This window comes from Fistularia commersonii, chromosome 17, assembly GCF_037954325.1.
Source record: "Fistularia commersonii isolate RoL2024-O1a breed Wild chromosome 17, RoL_Fcom_v1.0, whole genome shotgun sequence".
Taxonomy (NCBI): Eukaryota; Metazoa; Chordata; class Actinopteri; order Syngnathiformes; family Fistulariidae; genus Fistularia; species Fistularia commersonii.
The window spans coordinates 2402014-2424388 of NC_141300.1; the positions used below are offsets into that span (position 1 = coordinate 2402014).

A 22375-nucleotide genomic window follows, 5' to 3' on the forward strand; every position below is an offset into this window, starting at 1 on the left:
AACCCCTGCCAACCCGGGCCTCACCCCTGCTATGACCGGACCCCAGGTGTGACCTCTGTTCCCTTCCCGAGTCACGGCCGGACCCAGTTGGCCGGCGTGACCTCTGTTCCCTTCCCGAGTCACGGCCGGGCCCAGTTGGCCGGCGTGACCTCTGTTCCCTTCCCGAGTCACGGCCGGGCCCAGACGGCCGGCGTGACCTCTGTTCCCTTCCCGAGTCACGGCCGGGCCCAGACGGCCGGCGTGACCTCTGTTCCCTTCCCGAGTCACGGCCGGGCCCAGACGGCCGGCGTGACCTCTGTTCCCTCCCGCAACCCGTACTGTTGAGGCCCAGCCTCTGCCGTTCTGTCTGCAACTCGTCGAGTCTGCAACTCGTCCCGTCGAGTCTGCAACTCGTCCCGTCTAATCTGCAACCAAATAAAAGCGCTTTCCACCCATCTCTGCCCCGAAGTGTGGTTCCCTGCTCGAGTCCGCCCCAGCACTTCGTGACAACCTCCACCTCTCTAGATTTTCCTCTACCTGTTCTCTGCTCTCACTACAGATCACAATGTCATCCGCAAACATCATGGTCCATGGGGATTCCTGTCTAACCTCATCTGTCAGCCTGTCCATCACCATTGCGAACAAGAAGGGGCTCAGAGCTGATCCCTGATGGAGTCCCACCTCCACCTTGAACTTCTCTGCTACCCCTACAGCACACCGTACCAGTGTCTCACAGCTAGCATACATGTCCTGCACCAGTCTAACATACTTCTCTGTCTTGAGTGAGTAACCTGACGTGACTTACTCAACAAAGTCAAGACTTATTTAACCGGACCTTTACTTCTCCGCTCACATTAGACTGGTCCTTCAGCCCGAACGATCTGATTCCTTTTTTCAGCCACAAGTTTCAAACCCAGATGTTCCTTCCTGTCTCATATTCATTCATTCATCATCTGTCCAGCTTACCCTTCAGGGGCGCGAGGAGGCCGGAGCCTCTTCCAGCTATCGTTGGACAAGAGGTTCAGAGATGTATGTATAGAGATGTATGTGATACATACAGAGATGTATGTATCACACAACTGGATAATTTAGTTTTAATTCTGCAGGGTTTTAGAGTGCGGGAAGAACCTGGAGAACCCAGAGGAACTCCACGCAGACACGGGGAGAAGATGGAGACTCTAAATAGTAAATCCAAGCGAACCACCTCGCCTCGAGGGAGAGCAACTGCACATTTGGGGTTTTATGCATCATAAGAACCATAACCCAAAATGATATGTCAAGGTGTGTGTATGTTTGTGCACGTACGCGCGTGTAAACCCTGTCCTCACCAGGACTGTGCTGCCCCCTGCAGGTGCAGAGACCCAGAAACATGCCCAGTGTAAAGATGGAGTCCGGTGACTTCAGTTGAATCCACTTCCGGTTCGGGTGAGTTCTTGTTCTGTTTTATTGCACACACACACCCAGCCCAATTTCTGTCGGGGACGAGCGGGGAGCGCGTTCACGCCGCCTCTCACGGATGGGCTGATGATCTGGCCAATTGCGCAGCGGCCGGCGGGCCGGGACGCTCTGCGCGCCCATTGGCTCCCAACGCCTCGAATGATCAGCCCGGAATTTCGCACTGAATGAGAGTGAATGAGTCAGTGAACGCATCAGTGTGTGTCTGTGTGTAGGTGTGTGTGTGTGTGTGTGTGCAAGGCGGGGGTTGAATTCCCAACCCCCCTCCTTTTTTTTAAAAAAATAATTGACGTGTACGGAGGAGACGAGGTGCGTTAACGTGTTTGCGAAGGAGCCGGAACACGCAGCGTGTAAGTCGCCTCCCCTCCCTGCACACACACACACACACACACGCACACACTCCCACCGCGCATCGGCCGCCGTGCACGACGGACACGGAGATAGCGGTAACCCACGGTCACGACGGCGTCGTAATTTTTTCCACGGTGACATTTTTTTCTGCGCTTTTTTTTTTTTAATTCCTCAGCGCGTGTGAACGGTTTGCGTGCACGTTTGGATTCCTAGTAACGCGATATCGGTATTTAAAAAAAAAAAAAAAAAAAAAAGCCTCGATCTGTCCACGCACGCACACGCGCACGCAACCCGACGTCGGATTTCTCCATGAATTATTTGCGCGGATGTTCTTGTGTTTCAGGGAGCAACAGGTCAAAAGAGTCGGTTCTTCCAGCGACTGCAGCAGCAGCAGGAGTGTGACCGGAGATCCGGGAGGAGGAGGAGGAGGAGGAGGAGGGTCTGAGGGGTCTTCAGGTGTGGAAGCCCTGGAGCTCCGACCCGTGGAGATGGGAGGCGGAGGCCAGCTGGCGGAGGCCGGGGAGGTCGGCTTCACCTGGGAGGAAGTGCAGCGCCACTGCAGCAGGAACGACCAGTGGCTGGTGATCGACCGGAAGGTCTACAACATCACGCAGTGGGCCAGGAGACACCCCGGGGGGTTCAGGGTCATCCACCATTATGCCGGGGAGGACGCCACCGTAAGCGCCGTTCCGGAATAACCCTTTATCCTCTGCAAGATCTCCATCTTTTATCTGCTCCCGCTCCAGGACGCGTTCACGGCCTTCCACCCCAACAAGAAGATGGTGCAGAAGTTCCTGAAGCCGCTGCAGATCGGCGAGCTGGCGGCCTCGGAGCCCAGCCAGGACCGGAACAAGAACGTGAGCTTGACGGGAAGCGTGCCGTTCGCTGGAAATGGAGGTTCCCAGATGGTGACCGCCTCCATCTCCGTCTCCACCAGGCCGCCCTCATCCAGGACTTCCAGATGCTGCGCGCCCGAGCCGAGCGCGAGGGCCTGTTCCGCGCCCAGCCTTGGTTCTTCTGCGCCCACCTGGGTCACATCCTGGTGCTGGAGGTCCTGGCCTGGCTGATGGTGTGGTGCTGGGGAACCAGTTGGACCCTGACCCTGCTGTGCTCCGTCCTCCTGGCCACGGCGCAGGTGAGCGTGGTACCGCTTGTCCTTCTCCGTCCTCCCGCGCCGATCCGTGAACATCTCCCCGCCTTCTGCAGTCCCAGGCCGGATGGCTGCAGCACGACTTCGGCCACCTCTCCGTCTTCAAGGAGTCCAGGTGGAACCACATTTTCCACAAGTTCCTCATCGGCCATTTGAAGGTAGAGCGTTTCACCGGCGTTTGGCGCCGACGGTCCGGAGCCGTCCTGAAACGTCTTCTCCTTCCCCAGGGAGCCTCCGCCAACTGGTGGAACCACCGGCACTTTCAGCATCACGCTAAACCCAACATCTTCAGCAAGGACCCAGACGTCAACATGCTGCACGTCTTCGTGGTCGGAGCCACTCAGCCGGTGGAGGTGAGTAGACCTTCTCCGCCCTGGAAGTAGCCGCCCCGCCGCTAACTCCCCCCTCCTCCTCATCTCCACAGTTCGGCACCAAGAAGATCAAGCGGCTGCCGTACAACCGGCAGCACCAGTACTTCTTCCTGGGTGCGTGGATCGCTCGCCGAACACGAGAGCCAATCACACGATGGCTTACTGACGCCTTCTCTCTCCTCTGCAGTGGGACCGCCGCTGCTCATCCCCGTGTATTTCCACATTCAGATAATGCAGGTCATGATCTCCCGTCGCGACTGGGTGGTAAGACGCCGCCGTCGCGCTGGTTCTCCAAAATAACGGGCGACGGCGACCATCTTCATCTGCATCTTCTGGTTCCTCTGCAGGATATGGCCTGGTCCATGTCCTACTACCTGCGATACTTCAGCTGCTACGTCCCCCTCTATGGGCTGCTCGGCTCCCTGGCGCTCATCAGCTTCGTCAGGTTGGTGTCACGTGACCGCCGACGGCCAATCCCAGCAGAGGGTGGATGGATGAGAAGATGGACGGCTGAATGTCTTTTTATGGTTTTATGTTTGTATATGATGAGTGAATGAAAGGGTGAATTATGTTTTTCTATATGGTGTCTGGATGAGAGGGTGACTGGTTGTATGAACCATTGACGTGGATGAGAGGATGAAAGTTGTCTATCTATATGTTGTGTGAATAAGGGGATGAATTGTGCGTTTCTATAGGATGCGTGAATGAGAGGATGAATGGTTGAATGTCTCTAGATGAGTTGCGGATGCTTGTATGTTTCTATATGACATGTGGATGACAGGGTGAATGCTGTATGTCTAGTGACTTGTAAATGAGAGGAGACATGGTTTTATGTCTCTGAATGAGAGGGTGAATGTTGTATACATATGATGCTTGAATGAGAGGATGAATGCCTCTAGATGAGCTGTGGATGCTTGTATATTTCTATATACGTGGATGAGGAGATGAATGTTGTATATCTATATGATGCATGAATGAGAGGGTGAAAGGCGGCATGTCTGACTCGTGAAAGGGAGGGTGAATGGTTGCGCATTTCTGTTTGTTGTCTGGATGAGTGAGTGAATGGTTGTATGAATGAGTTTATATGATTTGTGAATAAGAGGGTGAATGTTGTGTATTTATATATATTGCATGAATGAGAAGATGAGTGGTTGAATGTCTATAAATGAGCTGTGGATGCTTGTGAATTTCTAAATTTTGAGAGGGGGAATGGTTGTATGTCTGACTTGTGGATGAGAGGGTGAATGGGTGTGTGAATGAGTGTGTTTCTATGTATGTAAATGAGAGGATGAACGCTGTATTTCTTCATATGAAGTGTGAGTGAGAGTGAATTGTAGGTTTCTATATGATGTCTGGATGAGAGGGTGAATGTTGAACGTCTGACTTGTGGATGAGCGAGTGACTGGTTGTATGAAAGAGTGTATATTTCTCTATGACTTGTGAATGAGAGGATGAATGTTGTATATCTGCATATGTTGTGTGAATAAAAGGATGAACTGTGCGTTTCTTTGTTGTTTGACAGTATGAATGACTGTTCCTGTATGACATGTGGATGAGAGGATGAATTTTGTATGTCTGACTTGTGAATGGTTGAATGAATTGTCGTTCATTTCTATATGACATGGAGAGGAGAGGATGAATTTTTTGTCCCTAAATGAGGTGTGAATGAGAGGGTGAATGGCTGTAAGTCTATGAGGGTTTGATGAGACGTATCCAGGGGAACCCCCTCTCAGCCTCCCTGCACGATAGGCTCCATAGATAGCCAATTAATTAATGAATATTCAGCCCCAGTTAATTGGTTTTGGAGTAAAAAATGGTCTCAATTCTATTTTGATTTATAATATATTCTATTAAACACGCAGCTCCTCCAATGGACATCCCTTCAGCGCTATCAGTTATTCTCCATGTACTGGACAAGGGAGGTGTGTTTGTTTTAGAAGGTCAAAATCACCTCCTGTTCCGGTTTGCCGTCCGAAGGGGTTGATGCCGACATTGTGGAGGACTGCAGATACCCGAACGTCCACATTCATAGCAAACAGAGCGCTATCTGCAAGAAGGGCCAGAGCCGTCAGCTGAGCCTCTACTGAACTCAATCTGTAAGGCCAGCGAGGCGATGGCGTCTGAGCCGGACTCTCTGATGGAGAGGAAAGATGAGGGCATTTCTCGACATCTCTTGCCCACCCCACAACCTGCTGACCTAGGAACACTAAAGATAACACATCCTCACACATGACTAATTCTTATTAAATACTTTGTCCCTTACTTATCGACTGTGCTGATAACAAAGTCACATAAAAATGATCAATGGAAATCAAATGTATGAACCCATGGAGATCTGGTATGGAGTCACACTCCAAATTAAAGTGGAAAAACACTCCAGGCTGATCCAACTTTGAAGTAATGTCCTTAAAACAAGTCTAAAGGAATCAGTTTTGCTTCCTGAGTAATCTTTAAAAATCTTTAATAATTTACTCTCGCTAATCTCTTCCCTTTTTAAATGTGATTTCTTTCTGTATGGAGCATCTACCACTCCATTTCCTGTGTTCCTATGCTGTAATACCCCTTGCAGCCAGCAGGGGTCGCTGTTGCTCTTCAAGAAAAACATCTCAGCCTCGTATTTTGGGCCTGCAGGTTCCTGGAGAGCCACTGGTTTGTGTGGGTCTCCCAGATGAACCACCTGCCGATGGACATCGACCACGAAAAGCACCGGGACTGGCTGACCATGCAGGTGAAGCTCCACACACACACGCACACACACATCTGCGGTCCTCCCTGACCACCCCCCCCGAACCCTCCCCTCAGCTTCAAGCCACCTGCAACATCGAGAAGTCGGCTTTCAACGACTGGTTCAGTGGACACCTCAACTTCCAGATCGAGCACCAGTAAGTTCTCCGGTGCTGAAAACATTTGAATCCTTTAAATGTGGCGCTGACAAACCCTTCCGCCTCCTCCTGAAGTCTATTCCCCACCATGCCGCGCCACAACTACCACCGGGTGGCGCCGCTGGTCCGCGCCCTGTGCGAGAAGCACCACATCCCGTACCAGGTGAAGACGCTGAGTCGAGGCCTGGCCGACGTCATCAGGTGAGATTTCGTCCTCAGGCTCCAGGATGAAGGTGATGTAGCGTCTGAGCTTCTCTTCTGCTGTCTCTCAGGTCCCTGAAGACCTCAGGGGACCTCTGGCTGGACGCCTATCTCCACAAATGACCGCCACCGCCGCTGCTGATCGCCTCTTCTTCTTCTTCTTCTTCTTTTTCTTCTTCGGTGCTGACGTTCTCTTTCTCTGTTTGAGGTACAATCAGACAACATGGTGTTTTGGAGGTTCTGCCCCTCGGGTCCTTCATCAGAGGTATCAGTGGACTCGTTCTCCACATCCTCATCTTTCAAAGTGACAATCTGGAAAACCCGGGGGTGGGGCCTCAGACGTCCATCAACCTCTGACTTTTAAAGGTTTTTTTTTTAATTATTCCATGTAATGACAAGTTTATTAACTAAAGAGGCAACTCTTACATCTGGTCTCGGTGGAGATTTCATTTTGGAATTATTTTAATGAGTGTATTCTGGAGATGTTTTCAAATTAAAAGACTTGACTGGCAGACGCTGGGGTCTATTGGACGCCATCCTTCCTGTCGTTCCATCCTACCTCCCTCCCGACAGGGTTGCCGGGGGCGACAGGCTGACCCGACGACCTTTAAGAAATAAAAGATGGTTTTATCTCGGAGGATCCCATACCCTGCCGTCTCCTCTGTCTCTGGGAAGCCAAAACAAACATGGGGGCCGCCGGCAGACATTTACCCAGTTTATTGTTTTCATTTGATAAACAATGCATCCCATAATATTTACAACCCCGGTGATTCATTGCACGGATACATTACTAGTAATAATAATAACAATAATATATATATTTATACGTATGTGAGCGGCGGTGCGGGTTATCAGCCGGAGAAAACGCAGTGGCAATACTGACGGAGAACGCCAAGTACTCTGCGAGTAATCTGAGTATACTGCGAGTAATCTGAGTACTCTGCCAGAACGGCGTCTTCTTCTTCACGTGGACAGAATCAGAAGAAGGGAGCACATAGAAAATATATATATACACTTCCAATCGTGGGTTTCTACTGTGACGGTTTGATTCGGGGAGGAAAAGGGGGGGGGATGGTTGTCACGGCGACGCCAGGGTCTTAGCTGCCGGAGTCGATCCTCTCCTGCCGGCGCTTCATGATCTCCTGTAGCTCCGAGCTCCCGCTGTTCATCTGCAGAGGAACCAGACGGAGAGCAGAGGTTACTGCAGGGTTGGGCAGAGATCTCCAAGGAGGATTCAGGTTCAGGTCCACGGCTGGACCAGGTTCTCTGAGGTCTACAGCTTCTCCTGCCGGGGATCTCTGTGTGATTTCTGTGTTCTGGGTTTGCCTGCCTGAGTTCTCCATGTTCTCCTGCTTGGGTTCTCCATGATGGGACCCGTGAAGGTCACCTGTCCCATCTTACAGCTTATGTGATTGACAGGTCACCCTTCCAGGTTAAGCCCCGCCTCCTGCCCAAATGACAGCTGTGATTGGCTCACATTTTCAGATTTTGACGGTTAATCCCACCGGCAACGAGAAAGACGTTAACTGGAAGGACCGGATACAGACTCAAGTTGAAACAAGTGTCCGTTCCCAGATGTTTAATTCCACGTTATAAAAAATGAACTCAAAAATGAAAATCTTATTAATGACTTGGCTGTCAGTCACACAGAGAGGAAAAGATTCACGCCTGCAGACGGTTAAGACACTTTTGAGGGCTGGAAGGAGTTGGAGAAAACCCAGTGGAGAACTGGCTTAGAACCACCAATCATCTCGCTGTCGGGAGAGGGAACAATCAAAAATTCTTTTCCGAACCTACTGTCGCGTTGCTTGAAACATCTTATTTCGGTTCCCCGGGGAATATCTTCACTCTGAGTGCAGTACCCAGAGTGGCCACAAGGGGCAGCACTCAAATAAACCATCTCCTCTCCTGCATTAGAGGACACACACATGCACATACAGCTTGTGCACAGGTGCACCTGCACAACTCACCTCCAGCTGCGTCTTCTGCACGCTTATCTGGCTGAATACCCGCGCACCCTCGTCTCCGCACACCGCCTTCAGCTCCTCCTTGTTGAGGGAGAAGAGCTGGGGTCCTGTCAAAATCCCGAGACATTCCACCGTTCTGCGGAGAAGGACGGGAAGTGGTTCAAACATGGAAGTCGTGCACGTTTACCAACGCGGCAAGGAGGATCTACTCACGGCTTGGAGAATCCCTTCGCGCCCAGCCAGGCCTTGACCTGCGCCGGGCTGGAGTCGAGCAACAGCGGCACCTGGCTGCAGGCCGGACGCTCCACGCGGAAGTTCTTGCCCGCCGGCTGGCTTTTATTGTCGGTGATCTTCTTCAGCAGCTCCTTGGTCACGTCATCCATCACTGCAGAGGAGAAGGTTGAAGACCGTCATTATTGTTGTTATTATAATTAGCGTTTTTATTTCAACGTGTGTGTGTGTTTGCCTACGTCTGTCTTTGCCAGATCCGTGGTTCATAGTGTGTGGGGCTGACGTCTTGAAGGTTTGCTGTGCGCACACACACACACACACACACACACACACACACACACACACACAATCCAAAGCTGTCATTCAATAGTACAATGGAACCTTGACTTCTGATTGACATAAAGTACAGCAAAGAAAACATAGCAACACATTGTAGCCTGTAAGCTAAGTTAGCACCAAATCAGATCTCCAAGGAAAATATACTTAGTAAAATCAGTTTATTTCTTTACATTCTACCGTATTATGGAACACTATTTGCTAATTATAAATAACCATAATTACCTGGCTATAAGCCGCTACTTATTTTACATGCTTTGAGCACTGCGGCTTATACAACGATGCGGCTAATTTATGTTTTTTTTGGGGGGGCTAATAAGCTTCACGTCACCAAAACATTAAGCCTTGTCACATTCGACCGATGAAATGACCATGACATTCTAATGCTGTTCAATTCTGACACTGGAAAAGATGACTGGTTCAGCGTGCAGGAGGAAGACCAAAATAGCAATCAGCTGGAGTGGACAAAGCAGGGCTAGAAAATGGATGGACTTTTCCTTCTGTTATTTATTATTAATCTTTTTCATCAGCTGTGTTACGGGCACTGTTTGGGAAAAAAAAGCATTTCCAGTATGTATTTGTGGATGTTGCTAATATGTATTTAACTGAAAGCTAAAAAAGTGTTTCTGTGTAAATATCTCATGTTACAACGTGAACACCTGCGGCTGAAGTGCGGCCTATATATGTACACATATATATTTAGTATAACATAAATATAAACATTTACTTTTTAAATGTAGTAAAAATAATGAATGTACACATATATTTATTTAGTTATTTCTAGCCGGTGCAGCTTATATTCAGGTGCGCTAAATAGTCTGGAAATTACAGTACATTTTTCTCATTGAAAACATGTACCAGGCGGAGTAATCGATTTATTTCAATGGGGATATTTAATTTGAGATGCGAGCAAACTGCGTTCCCCACCTGAGTAAAGGTGTGACTGTATCTCGCCCCCATCCCCATGGAACCCAATCCCTCACCTGACTGTAGATGATCTCGGGGTCCAGGATCCCCTGCGGGACGTAGCCCGTTTGGCCGCTGCTGTTTCTCAGCTTCCACCACTGGTTGTCGTCCTCCAGCACCTGGGAGAACACACCCCGTCTTAGAGTCGGAGGAGAACATATCCGAGAACATCTGGGATGGGATTGCCGCCCTCACCTCCAGCATTTCGTCCTGTAGCACCGACAGCTCGTTGGCATTCCGCGCCACGAAGTGGTAGCAGACTTTGGCGTACTTGCGGGTGGGCGGAGCCCCGTTGTAGGAGCTGGCGAGACAGGCGGCGCCCAGTTAACCTTATCGGATAAAAAAAAATACAATCCCTACCTTCTGGGCGGCGAGGAGTGTCTCCACCACTGACCCGTTGGGTGAACTTGAGGAAGGAGGCCAGTGGTACTGCAGAGACAGGAGAGGGGGATAGCCTCAATTAGTTAGCTTCAAGGGGTTAGCCACAGGGGTAAGCTTGAGGGGGTTAGCCTCAAGGGGTTAGCTTAAAGGGGTTAGCCTCAGGGGTAAACTTGAGGGGGTTAGCCTCAGGGGGTTAGCTTCAAGGGGTTAGCTTCAAGGGGTTAGCAACAGCGGTAAACTTGAGGGGGTTAGCCTCAGGGGGTTAGCTTCAAGGGGTTAGCTTCAAGGGGTTAGCCACAGGGGTAAGCTTGAGGGGGTTGGCCTCAGGGGGTTAGCTTCAAGGGGTTAGCCTCAGGGGTAAACTTGAGGGGGTTAGCCTCAGGGGGTTAGCTTCAAGGGGTTAGCAACAGCGGTAAACTTGAGGGGGTTAGCCTCAAGGGGTTAGCTTCAAGGGGTTAGCCACAGGGGTAAACTTGAGGGGGTTAGCCTCAGGGGGTTAGCTTCAAGGGGTTAGCTTCAGGGGGTGAGCCTCAGGGGTAAACTTGAGGGGGTTAGCCTCAGGGGGTTAGCTTCAAGGGGTTAGCGTCAAGGGGTTAGCCACAGGGGTAAACTTGAGGGGGTTAGCCTCAGGGGATTAGCTTCAAGGGGTTAGCTTCAGGGGGTGAGCCTCAGAGGGTTAGCATATGGAGTTTAGCCTCGGGGGGTTAGCTTCAGAGGGTTAGCCTCAGGGGATTTAGCTTCAAGGGGTTAGCTTCAAGGAGCACCACGTTGGCGCCGCTCGCCAGCACACAACACTCACGTCGTCAACTGAGTGCTTCCTGTGCTCCTGGCCGGCGGGCGACCTCAGCGGCTCATCGGCGCACTCTGTCTCCCACGGTGCCGTGTTGAAGAGCTCCGGCGGCGGTTCCCAGCCGTTCCGGAAGCGGGGATAGTAAGTCGGGGCGCACTTGTCCCTCGGCCACTCCGACCTGCAGGGGGCGGTGGAGGAGCGGGACGTTTAACGGGTCGACCTTGGAGCCGCGGGCGGAGAGTTCGCTCCGCCCCTCACCTGGGTTTGGTCCATCCCTCGCCGAGCAGCTCGAAGATGGTGGATTCCTTTGGCACCAGGTGCCCTCGCAAGAAGTCCACCGCATCTTTGGAGAGGTGGGGGGAGATGATGGAACGGGCCAGCTCGGGGCTACCGCAGCTCTGCAGCACCTGCGAGGGAGAGGGCGGCGTTGGTTTGGACGACAGGAAGTGCCTCTTGCTTTGATTTTCAAAACAAAACGATCAAACATGTATCAGTGATATATCTGAGGCAAGCGGGTGTTGACTGATAGCGAACAAGGCGACGCCTGGATATTTTTTGTTTCTTATCACTTATCTCCGCCTTATCAAACCAATCCATGGCGTTCAGAGGTCACAGTACCGCGAACAAGGAATGCTACGCTAGCAGATCTTCCGCTCACCAGCTCCAGGGGGCCGAAGAGGAAGTGGACCAACTCGGACGCGCTGGGATTCTGGATGTGCCTCTTCAGCTTGGCCTGCAGGAGGACGGGGTCGCGGTCAGGGCGATGGAAGGAGGGAAGTGACCGATTTTTTTTATTTGGAGCGGAGGATCTCACCAGAAGGTTCAGGGCCAGCTTCAGCTTCTGCAAGCTGTCGACGAACTCCGCCTCGGAGGGCGGTTTGGCCCGCAGGGTCAGCATGCCCTCTGGAAACACAACTTTGCATTAAGAGCAGAACCTCTGCAGGCTGCAGATCCCTGGATCCCCAGGAGGAGTCTGGAGCTCAGAAGAAGAAAGGGAGACAGACCTGCCGGTCCTTTCTTCTTGTTCTTCTTACTCTTGTTGCGCTGGTTGAGCTGTGAAAATGCCTCCGCCGCCTTTTGCAGCCGTGACACGAATATCTCGATGTCGTCAAGTGCGAAGTTGAGGATTTGCTGCCGGCGGCGGAGACAAAATCCGAGGGTTAAAGGCGAACGCGGCGCCTGGGCGGCGACACGGAGGAGACGACCGCTCACCACGTCCTTCTCGATGCGCTGCGCCAGCGTCCCGTGGGACTCGGCGTCGACCTGCATGGACAGCCGTCTCTCTGCTTTCAGAGGAACAGAAGGGTCAGAACCCCGATTTAAAGCGGAACCCACGTCTGTTTTAGCGCGACGTCCTCTCACCCTTCGTGTTGGTGGTCGCCACGCGACCCTTGGCAGCCGGGGCCGGGCCCCTCGGGGGGAGGATGGTCTCGCGGTGGCGCTTCATCTTCTCCTGGTTGACTCTGCCGGAGAGGAAAGGATCATCAGGTCACCTGGAAGGACCTCAATCAGTCCTGATTATTGCCGTGTGTTAGAGTAGTACTGTAATTTCTTGTTTGTAAGCCACTGCTGTTTAAACAACGATGCGGCTAATTTATAGTTTTTTCGGGCTTCATCCCGCCGAAACATTTAGCCTCCTCACATCGGACCAATGGGGCTGTTCAATTTCAACACCGAAGAAGACACACACTCACGCGTTCACACACACACACACACAATAATACAGGATAACACGCACAATAATACACACAGAATCACACAAACGCTCACAATAATACACAATAACCAACACACACACAATACACACACATTCCCGCACACACACAGTAATTCACGATAATACACACACACGCACACACTCAATAATACACGATAACACACACAATAATACACACAAAATCATACACAATAAACATACTTTCACACACTAAAACACACACAGTCAGACACAATAATACTCACACAATAATACACGATAACACACACACACACAATAATACATGATAACACGCGCAAACACACAATGACAGTTACTGCAAATATGTTCATTCAGTTGAAAGTTTATATCACATAGATAGATAGATAGATAGATAGATAGATAGATAGATAGATAGATAGATAGATAGATAGATAGATAGATAGATAGATAGATAGATAGATAGATAGATAGATAGATAGATAGCATAATTTCCAGACTAGAAGCTGATCGTTTTTTTCCCACGCTCTGAACACTGCAGCTTAAACAACGATGCGGCTAATTTATGGATTTTCTTGGGCTAACAAGCTTAATGCCGCCAAAACAATTAGCTTCATCACATTGGACCGATGAAATGAGCGTGAAACGCTGAGCCAGTTCAATTCTGAAACCGATGAAGACGACTTGAATGGTTTTCGTGCGATCAGCTGGAGTAGGACAAATCGAGGATAGAAAAAGGATGGACTTTTCCTTGTGGTACTTATTGTTCATCTTTTTCATCAGCGGTGTTGCAGACACTGTTCAGAAAAAAAGCCTTTTCCAGCACGTATTTGTGGATGTTACCACTATGTATTTGATTAAAAGTAGAAAAAAAAAAATTATATATTTTTTTTCAGGTGCGCTCAATAGTCTGGAAATTAAGGTAATACTCTTAATACTAATGTGTCGAAAGCTAGCTCACTTGAGCGTCTGCGGCCTCATCTTCTTCCCGTGTTTGTTGTCTCCGATGGCACTGTCTATATCGGCATGAACCATCTCCGCCTGCGGGGGGAGAGGGAGACAGACTGGATCAAACCACCGGTGCAACATCCTGGGGTTTTTCACAGAAGTGGCGCTGGTTCTCGATCTGTTCCCCACTTCTCTTAAGCTACGTCCCATCTGCCGCCCTTGCGTTAGCGCTCTCACTTCCTTATCCTCAAACCTCCATCCTGATCTCAAGGCATTGCTAATCTTGGAGAAACGATGTGTTTAGGTGACGTTTGATTGTTTGAAAAACTGTTTGCACAAAAGAAGGTAGAGATAACCCTACCTCCACCTCATCGCAGTGGAAGAAGTGGATGTCCGGCTTGTGCTGGTCCTTGTCCTGGCACACCAGCAGCAGCACCGACGGGTAGCGGGTCTGGTTCAGAACCGCCTGACACATGTGGATGGTGGGCAGGGGGAAGTTCTCAAGCTCCTCCTGCAGGAGACAAGAAGACGCTGCATGGTGATGGACATTATCCGGACAAGCCTGGTTATTTTCTCTATATCTATTGATAAGTTTATCCGGCTAGCTAGCTTGTTAATGTGACATCTGGTAGGCTTGCTAACTAGCTTTTTCATATGACATCAAGTCGGCTTGTTGATTAGCTATTTCATATGACATTTAGTTGGCTTGCTAACTAGCTTTTTTATATGATTTCTAGTAGGCTTGTTGATTAGCTATTTCATATGATATTTAGTTGGCTTGCTAACTAGCTTTTTTATACGATTTCTAGTAGGCTTGTTGATTAGCTATTTCATATGACATTTAGTTGGCTTGCTAACTAGCTTTTTTATATGATTTCTAGTAGGCTTGTTGATTAGCTATTTCATATGACATTTAGTTGGCTTGCTAACTAGCTTTTTTATATGATTTCTAGTAGGATTGCTAACTCACTTTTTATTGTGATATCTGGTTTGCTGGTTTGCTCAATGTCATATCTGACTGCAAGGTAGCTAGCTACTTAGCTGTCACATATGGCATTGCTAGTTTCCCGTGTGTGTGTGTGTGTGTGCGTGTGTGTACCTGTGTGTCGCAGTCCAGCAGCCGGACGGCCTTGTCGGTGACCTGCAGGAGCATCTCCTGGGTCCAGATCTTGTCCTTGGAGTCCAGCAGCATCAGCTTCTTGACGGCGTCGTCCACCGTGACAATGCTCTCCGTCTTGTCCATGATGAAGGTGGAGAGATGCTGGAGGAGGGAGAACGTGGGAATTTGGGATCTCGGACAAAAAGCCTATGGCGATGCATCAGTGTCGTGCGAGCGGGCGGTTAGCATAGCTTAGCACTCAGAATAGAAGGCATGCTAGCCTACTGTTAGCATCTGTCAGGCCTATGAGGCACGGCTGGTGGATGTTCCAACGCTATTCTAAGGATTCCCACAAAACCCCAGCCATCTGCGCTCGGCTAGTGCCTGCATTGGTGTCGAATAGTGAGCGATAACGGGAGTTATCCAGTTATTCAGCCCCCCTCTTCGCCACCGCTATCATCACCCTCATCAAGAGGTTGCGTGCGTTGTATGATTAATTGGTTACTTTATATTCTTATTGCCATTATTCACTGCCTTCGTTACCAATTCCTTTTCCGTCTGGTGACAAATCCGACCTTTGACCTCCACCTCACCTGGACGTCTTTTCACGCCCAGCGACAGTAAACGGGAAGTAGGCCTCACCTCCACGTGATACTGTGACGTTTCCTGCATGATGTAGTTGGAGTTGGAGTACTTCTTCCTCTGCTCTGCGGACGACATTAGAGAGAGAGGTGATTCGTTTGGATTCCATGGTGTGAGGACGAGGAAGTTTATGCGTGCGATTTGTGTAACTCCAGCCCAGGTGCACCCCTAAGGGTTAATCCCCGCCTCTCAGCCTGTATGACAGCTAGGATTGGTGACGTGAATTTCAAAATATTTGAATTCAATGACATAGCTGACACAAGGCTAATGTGGCCAGGTGACTGACAGGTGACCTCTCTCGTTTAAGCCCTGCCTCCTGCACAATCACACCAAGGACATACTTATATACTATAAATCACGGGTGTCCAAAAATACATAAAAATCACAAACTACTTTTTTAAAACGTAAATGCAGTTCCTGTATTGTCTGTGTTCGCAACATGGCACGACACTACGTGACTCCGAATTTACAGCAGATGACAGCAATGCAGCTTCTGGGTCTGTAAATAGCATTTTTACTTATTGTTAGAAATTTACCCGTCGGGCACGACACGCTCATCGGCAAGATGTTGTTGTCAAAAAAGAGACATACGGACATGGAGTGAAGGGTTTTCCTAGAAAATTTGACCACTTCTCATTTGTTTATTGAGGTTAATAAGAAACCCGTATGCTTGGTGTGGATGCAGCAAGTTTCGGTGCTACTATGAGACTCACCATGGCGAAACTGAACTTAGAAGACACAACTGAGGCATAGTGTTGTTGAAATTGCACTTACTTTTCCTCATGAATCTCAGAATATTTCTCATGCATTTTTTTAAAGAAACACCTCATTACATAGAAATATTTGTATAATGTTCCTGTTCTTCTTTGCACTAAAACAAAGGTGAAATTTGGATTTAGTGTTACTTTTAGGTAATTACGCTATGATTTTACTTGTCCGGCCCCCTTGACATCAAGTTAGGCAAATTGGCCCCCGAACCAAAATTAGTTTGACACCCTTGCTGTTTTATTCTTTTTTTAAATAGACCCTAAATAAATACTAGCCAATACGTTTGCTCCACCTTGCTGAAAACACAAGGCTGTAAGACGTGCTCCGCGTCAACATAAACTTTTATATACCGTATAAATCAAAAGCCGTATCGCGGTGAATGATTGACAGTCGTGCTGCCTCTCATCACATCTATCGGAATAAAACCATGCTGATTTGCCGGCCCTTTATGGCCGCCCCCTTATCTCGCCCTTCGCCTCGTGGCTCCCCTCCAGGTTGGCGATCGTATCGGCGTGAAGGGCGATACACACATTTACCACCGTGCCAAAGATCAGTGCCGGAAAGGGGGGGAAAAAAAAAATAACAAAAAACTCAACAAGATCTGGTAAATCCTGCCTGACCGGATACCGCGCTTCCAAAACATCTGTTCCAGAGCGAATCTCTTCATAGGTTTCCACAGAAACGGGGTTGAGGCTTACATTTTTTTAACCCCCCCACTCCGGCTCCGGCTGACCTGTTTACCAGCTGAGCGGTTTGCAGATAAGAGTTACGGTTAAATGAGAGCGTGTTCCCGTCGGCGCCGGATCTCCACCTCCACCTCCACCTGTCGTCGTGCCAACGCGGCACGTCGGCCGTCACACAACGCGGTGGAATTCCAGTAACGCCTGAGGAAAAATGTCCACCGCACGTCGCGTCCACTTCCTGCTTAACCTCGCCACGCTTGTCGATCAAAACAAAACAACCCCCCCGCCCCCGCTGATCCCCCCCGTTCCCGATGGCCGAAAGACAAGCGTTGGGTGTCTCTCCGAAAGCCGAGACGGCCCTCATGTTTTATGGATGACCGACGTTAACGCCGTCGCGCAGCGGCGCTTGCAATAAGAGCCACTTAGCGGGGCGGGTGGGCAACTCCGGCTGCACCAGGAGGATCTGAAATTTACTCCTTCAAGCGACCGTTCACCCTCTCATTCATACGTCATACGGACAGAGAGATAAAGAAGGTGGAGGATGTCGAGTCGACGGTCCAGGGCAATGGAGAGTGTGGAGAAGGGGTGAAGAAACGGGGCCAAGCAGGTCGGAACGTCCGGAGAAACGTGTCAGGGGTGATAAAGGAGTGTCAGCCAGAATGAAAGGTGAAGAAGGTGGTGGTGAGACCAGAGATGATGTTTGGTTTGGAGACGGTGACAGTGAAGAGAAGACAACAGTATTATAACTCTGTTATAACTATGTTATTACTGTGTTATAAATGCATCCTGATCAGAAAGACCACAAGGAAGTTCTGGAGAATCAGGAGTAATAAATCCTACAGCCACCTATTAATCAGCCTATCAATATTTACCTGCTGGCTGCAGAAAACATGAATAATAGGAGTGATTGACAGGTAGGAACCAATCCCAATCCTGGGATTTGTAGTTCGGTAGTTTCTAGCTTGGTGTTTTGCTTTATGGCCGTCACATTTCATTGCCGTTGGCTTGTTCCTAACGGTCAGCGCCGTCGTGGCGTCCGTCCAGGTTTGTGTTACGATATCAATGGTTCTAGAAATAGGACGTTCATTTTGCCATCAGGTTCCTGTCGGCGTTATCTGATTTGTGATCGGCGGCCATTTGCAAACATCCACCACGCCGTGTTTTGGTTATCAGATCTGAGCCGGGCCTCCCGCTTTACATGTTTATTCAAAGTGTCTTCCCGCGGCGAGTGGGTCGGGCGACCATCTGCCGCACAAGATGCCACGGGCCGAGTTGGAACGGCGTCCCGCGGGGGGGATTTGGCGTCAGATGACACGACGCGCAGTCGGACGCCGCGGTTCTAAATTTGGATGTTTGTTTTTTTTTTCTCTCGGGCCCTGTCCATGTGCAGCACAGTATTCCTCTGTGGAGGGAGGCGCCGGCCGCGGATCGGTGAGCTCACGTCTGCGTCGGAGGTGAGAGCCGGGCGGGGTCCACCTCCCGTTTCCTTCGCCGCTTTTCAATGCGCCTTCTATCCGCCTGGAGGACGCGGCCGCCCCCACCCTGTTCCAGCCACGCATTCAAAACAGGCACACCCTTCACCGCTGGCTAATGTAAGCTATGCAAGCTAGCATGCGCACAAACACACCTTTGCGTCGGCTGACGGGAATTTCCTGCCGTGAGTGCACACCCACATTTAATAGCGGCCATATTAGATCTGATCGGAGGGAGCCAACACAAACTTAAACACACACACACCCAAATCCATGTGAAGTTACACTTTATAGCCCTGTGTATGTGTGTGCATCTGGGTGTGTATGTGTGTGACTGGCGTAGCCTTGTCACGTCTGGAGGGGAGGGACGGCCATGATTCCCCCCCCCCCGTTAGCGTTAGCGTCAAATCATTGCAAATTGATTTGATTGGAGGACTCGTGGAGGACAAAACCCTCGCTGCGTCCTGGTTATTTCCGGAACAAAAGGCGCAACCCAGGACTATTTTGTCGGTAAAACCCGTGGAAGGACACGGCCAGGTGTACCCGAACAACCGGGAAAAACAAACAAAAAGGTAACTCACCGTAGAGGGCCTTGGCGCTCATCTTGCTGTTGGACCTCGCCACCTCGCTGCAACGACAAGAACACGGGACGGGGTTACGCTGCGAGCCCTTCATCTTCTCCGCCCACGGGCGCCAGGTGGCGGAGCGCCGACGCCTGTTACGGTGAGCGTCCGAGCGGACTGGCCGCGGATCGGCCCGAGAGCCCGAGCATATGGGTCGACCACGGAGAGGGAGGGCCGGTGGAGAATTGGGAGGGAGGGGTAAAAGAGGGGGGGGCCGGAGCCAGAAACCAAGGGAAAGCAAATAATTCTCAACAGAGCGCCTCTGTGCCCGAGGTCCCCGACCTGAGTACCAACCCCTCCTCCTCCACACACACACACACACACACCGGGTTAGCGATTTCCCCCCGGCCTCCGGTGTGACACTCACTGATAATTAGCCAAACGCAGAGAAAGGTAAATATGTGTAAGGACGCAGGAATGCGTCCCGCACTCACTTGGCTGTCCTGGATGGAGATCCCAGGGCACTCATGGCTCGGGGTACCCACCTGGGGACGGAGGGGGAGAGGGTGAGACGGGTGAGGGGAGGGGGGTGACCTCGGACCAACGCCCTCCGGCTCCATGACGTTAGCTAAATATCGCATAACCATCTAACCTAAAACAGAAATATAGAATAAAAGAAATCTCGAAATACGTAGGAATCATTTGAGTCAGTGAACCGATTCACCTGAATCATCTGATTCAATAGTGTCTGCGGAGTGAACTAATACTGGTTAGTGAACTGATTCGCCTGAATACTTGTGTCTCCGCTGAGACCTGAGTCGGTGAACTGTTTCAAATGAACCATCTGATTCAGTGGTGTTTCGGTAATGTTTATGGTGAGTGTGCTGATTGGAGCTGATCAACTGATTCCAAAAAAAAAAACCCATCTGAATCTGCCAGCTCTAGTGAGTCAACCGGTTCAAACGAATCATCTGAATCTGCTGTGGTTCTGGTGAACCAGTAACATCTGGGTAAAAGGAGATCTCGGACTCTTGAATTGTGATTCAGTGTGATGATTCGAATCATTAACCCGGGTGATTCAGGAGGGTCAAAAAAGCTGCAAACAAAACGATGGAAAGGAAAGTCAAACAGTCATAAAAATAAACATCAAAAACTAACACGGGAAATATATGTATAGATACACACAAATACACACACACACATACGTATGGATATATATACTGCTCAAAAAAATAAAGGGAACACTTGAACAACACAATGTAACTCCAAGTCAATCACACTTGTGTGAAATCATAGTGTCCACTCAGGAAGCAACACAGATTCATTTTGACTTGTTTTAAGGACATTACATCAAAGTTGGATCAGCCTGGAGTTTGTTTTTACACTTTAATTTTGAGTGTGATTCCTAATCCAGACCTCCATGGGTTGATACAATTGATTTCCATTGATTATTTTTGTGTGATTTTGTTGTCAGCACATTCAACTGTGTAAAGAGCAAAGTATTTCATAAGAATATTTCATTCATTTAGATCTAGGATGTGTTTTTTAAGTGTTCCCTTTATTTTTTTGAGCAGTGTATATTGCTTGTAGTGCTTGTAGTGTAGTATGCAGGCGTGTCCTGCTAAGCAGGTGTTGGGCCATGTTGGGACCATCGCCCATCCGGAGGCCGCGCCGCCACAAAGGCAGACAGCAGGCTGCCGCGCTCCGTGTAATCAGAGCTGCAACGCCGGCGTCCGTGGATTCATTTCGAGTGGGGGGTGGGAACCGAAAATGAGCTGCGTCTAAACGGCCGCAGGTGAACGTCGGCGGATTGGGAGGAAACATAAACACCCCCCCCCCCCCTCCTCTGCGGTGCCTCGACACGTTTCATAACACATTCCTGCACACATGGCGGCGGCGGTGGTTGCGCACAGCCTGACAACACGCCGCCCCCCGCTGAGGCCCCTTAAGAAGTAGTTTGTAGCGACAGGCGTATGTAAACGTAGATTATCTGTGGGAACATCTCTGAGATAATCTGGATCGTGGGTTGGAGTTCAGGGATTGGGGGATGCAAATGAGCAAAAACGAGCGGCCTAAGTGTGTAGTGTGTGCGTGTGTTTGTGTGCGTGTCCTCCTGCTGTCTTTATCTGAACGGTCATCTGCCCTACAGGTGAACCAACACACCCCAGGGATGTACTGTCTCGTAACAACTAGGCTCTTATTCCTGGTAATTACACGGTAATACAGCAATAATTACACAAGAGAGGCGCAAAGCAAAACCGGCTCGCTCGTTGAAGCAGGGCGGCTGGACGACATCCGACCGCCCTGCATTTTCACCTGTCACAGAATCCGGTCGGACGACTTTTGCCATATTCCTTTCAAAGACGACAAATCTGCGTCGCCATGCCGAAGCTCACGTTGCACGGCGTGCTTTTCTTCAAATCAAAAATAAAACACTCAAAAAAAAAAAAAAAAAAAAAAAAACTGCTGTCAATGCCTGTTGACAACTGCAGAACTGGATGAGGAAAAAAAACACAAACTGAGAAAGAATTGTCAGATTAAGACCTTCTCTGGATTGAAATATGTCTAATTTACTGCGTGTGTGTGTGTGTGTGTGTGTGTGTAGCATCTGCAAAACCTTTTTTTCCACCAGGCTTTTTGCTCTATTTTCCTGAAGGCCCCCCCACACCCACCCTTTACTGCCCTGGCCTCCCTGGCTTGTGTAATCCACCAGCGGGGACTCAAATCTGACGTCTGTCCTGATAGGAGCAGGGTGGACTTTGTCCCCCACCCCCCACCCCCCCGCGCTCCACCGTAAGCGTTTTGCAAGAGATAACAGTTATCTCATTTTATGTATTCATCAGTGGTGAATCATGATTAGGCCCCTAGGGGCCGGTGGGGACCCTCAGTGGAGGATTTTTTAATTTATCTATATCAGAATATTAATGATATTAGACACCCCCAACACAAAAAACACACATATCCGCTGGCTTTAAGATGAAAAGTTTTCAAGTTTTCCACACTCGGATTGTGCCTGATGGCAGCATGGAGAGCATGAGAAGTGCACACCGAGGGGTGTGAAGGATAGAAACTTACTTAAGGTCTTTTCCAGGAAGGGATGCTCAAGGTGACCAACATGGGCGGGACCTCACGACCAACCCGCCGCCGGTCGGTTAATCCCCGCAGGTGAGAAAAAAAAAAAAGAAAAATGAACCCGGTGAGAAACGTTTTATTCCGAATCCTGGAGGATTAAGAGTGGAAGGTGGACGCACGGAGCGCACGGAGCCCTGCAGAGGCTGTGACGCCGGCTCAGGTGAGTGACAGGTAACTCTGTACGGGAGGGTGGGGGGGTGGGGGGTGCTGCTTTCTGATTGGCTGAGAGGCTGCCGGGGCGGTTCACTTTGAGAGATTGCCGAGCGACGGCAGGCTGAAAAAAAAAATCAAAATAAAAAAAATATTAAAAAA

General features: G+C 49.8%; 2 protein-coding genes across 5 annotated transcripts; one reads left to right on the forward strand and one right to left on the reverse strand.

Annotated features, from left to right (window-relative positions):
• Nucleotides 1–1605: 1605 nt before the first annotated feature.
• Nucleotides 1606–6901, forward strand: fads2 (fatty acid desaturase 2). Its single transcript, XM_086163915.1, has 13 exons — nucleotides 1606–1784; nucleotides 2129–2462; nucleotides 2532–2642; nucleotides 2723–2920; nucleotides 2992–3093; nucleotides 3163–3288; nucleotides 3360–3420; nucleotides 3494–3570; nucleotides 3654–3751; nucleotides 5938–6034; nucleotides 6109–6188; nucleotides 6264–6389; nucleotides 6461–6901. Exons 2-13 carry the CDS (start codon nucleotides 2274–2276, stop codon nucleotides 6510–6512), a joined length of 1317 nt encoding a protein of 438 aa, XP_086020041.1. The 5' UTR covers nucleotides 1606–1784; nucleotides 2129–2273; the 3' UTR covers nucleotides 6513–6901.
• A 190-nt stretch (nucleotides 6902–7091) lies between these two features.
• eps8l2 (EPS8 signaling adaptor L2) lies at nucleotides 7092–22147 on the reverse strand. Of its 4 annotated transcripts, none has more exons than XM_086163913.1 (21): nucleotides 22007–22147; nucleotides 19426–19476; nucleotides 18950–18996; nucleotides 15446–15510; nucleotides 14804–14965; nucleotides 14066–14215; nucleotides 13718–13797; nucleotides 12423–12523; nucleotides 12273–12343; nucleotides 12065–12191; nucleotides 11875–11963; nucleotides 11719–11793; nucleotides 11319–11467; nucleotides 11070–11238; nucleotides 10284–10318; nucleotides 10085–10190; nucleotides 9907–10008; nucleotides 8827–8884; nucleotides 8570–8741; nucleotides 8360–8492; nucleotides 7092–7558 (listed from the first exon to the last, which is right to left on the reverse strand). In XM_086163913.1, exons 2-21 carry the CDS (start codon nucleotides 19458–19460, stop codon nucleotides 7487–7489), a joined length of 1998 nt encoding a protein of 665 aa, XP_086020039.1. In that variant the 5' UTR covers nucleotides 19461–19476; nucleotides 22007–22147; the 3' UTR covers nucleotides 7092–7486. The 4 variants fall into 4 exon arrangements, with proteins under 4 accessions (XP_086020039.1, XP_086020038.1, XP_086020037.1 ...); XM_086163912.1 differs by having other exon boundaries at nucleotides 12273–12346; XM_086163911.1 differs by lacking the exons at nucleotides 19426–19476; nucleotides 22007–22147 and having other exon boundaries at nucleotides 18950–19146.
• Nucleotides 22148–22375: the final 228 nt, after the last annotated feature.

Excerpts from the sequence above, each read along its gene's own strand:
- fads2 (XM_086163915.1), top strand. The coding sequence starts at position 2,274 with ATGGGAGGCGGAGGCCAGCTGGCGGAGGCCGGGGAGGTCGGCTTCACC. Across the intron at positions 3,421-3,493 it reads GCACCAGTACTTCTTCCTGG|TGGGACCGCCGCTGCTCATC; the intron begins GTGCGTGGATCG and ends TCTCCTCTGCAG. Across the intron at positions 3,571-3,653 it reads TCTCCCGTCGCGACTGGGTG|GATATGGCCTGGTCCATGTC; the intron begins GTAAGACGCCGC and ends GTTCCTCTGCAG.
- eps8l2 (XM_086163910.1), bottom strand. The coding sequence starts at position 19,043 with ATGAAGGGCTCGCAGCGTAACCCCGTCCCGTGTTCTTGTCGTTGCAGC. Across the intron at positions 14,966-15,445 it reads CGTCACAGTATCACGTGGAG|CATCTCTCCACCTTCATCAT; the intron begins GTGAGGCCTACT and ends TCCCTCCTCCAG. Across the intron at positions 8,742-8,826 it reads CGGATCTGGCAAAGACAGAC|TGATGGATGACGTGACCAAG; the intron begins GTAGGCAAACAC and ends TCTCCTCTGCAG.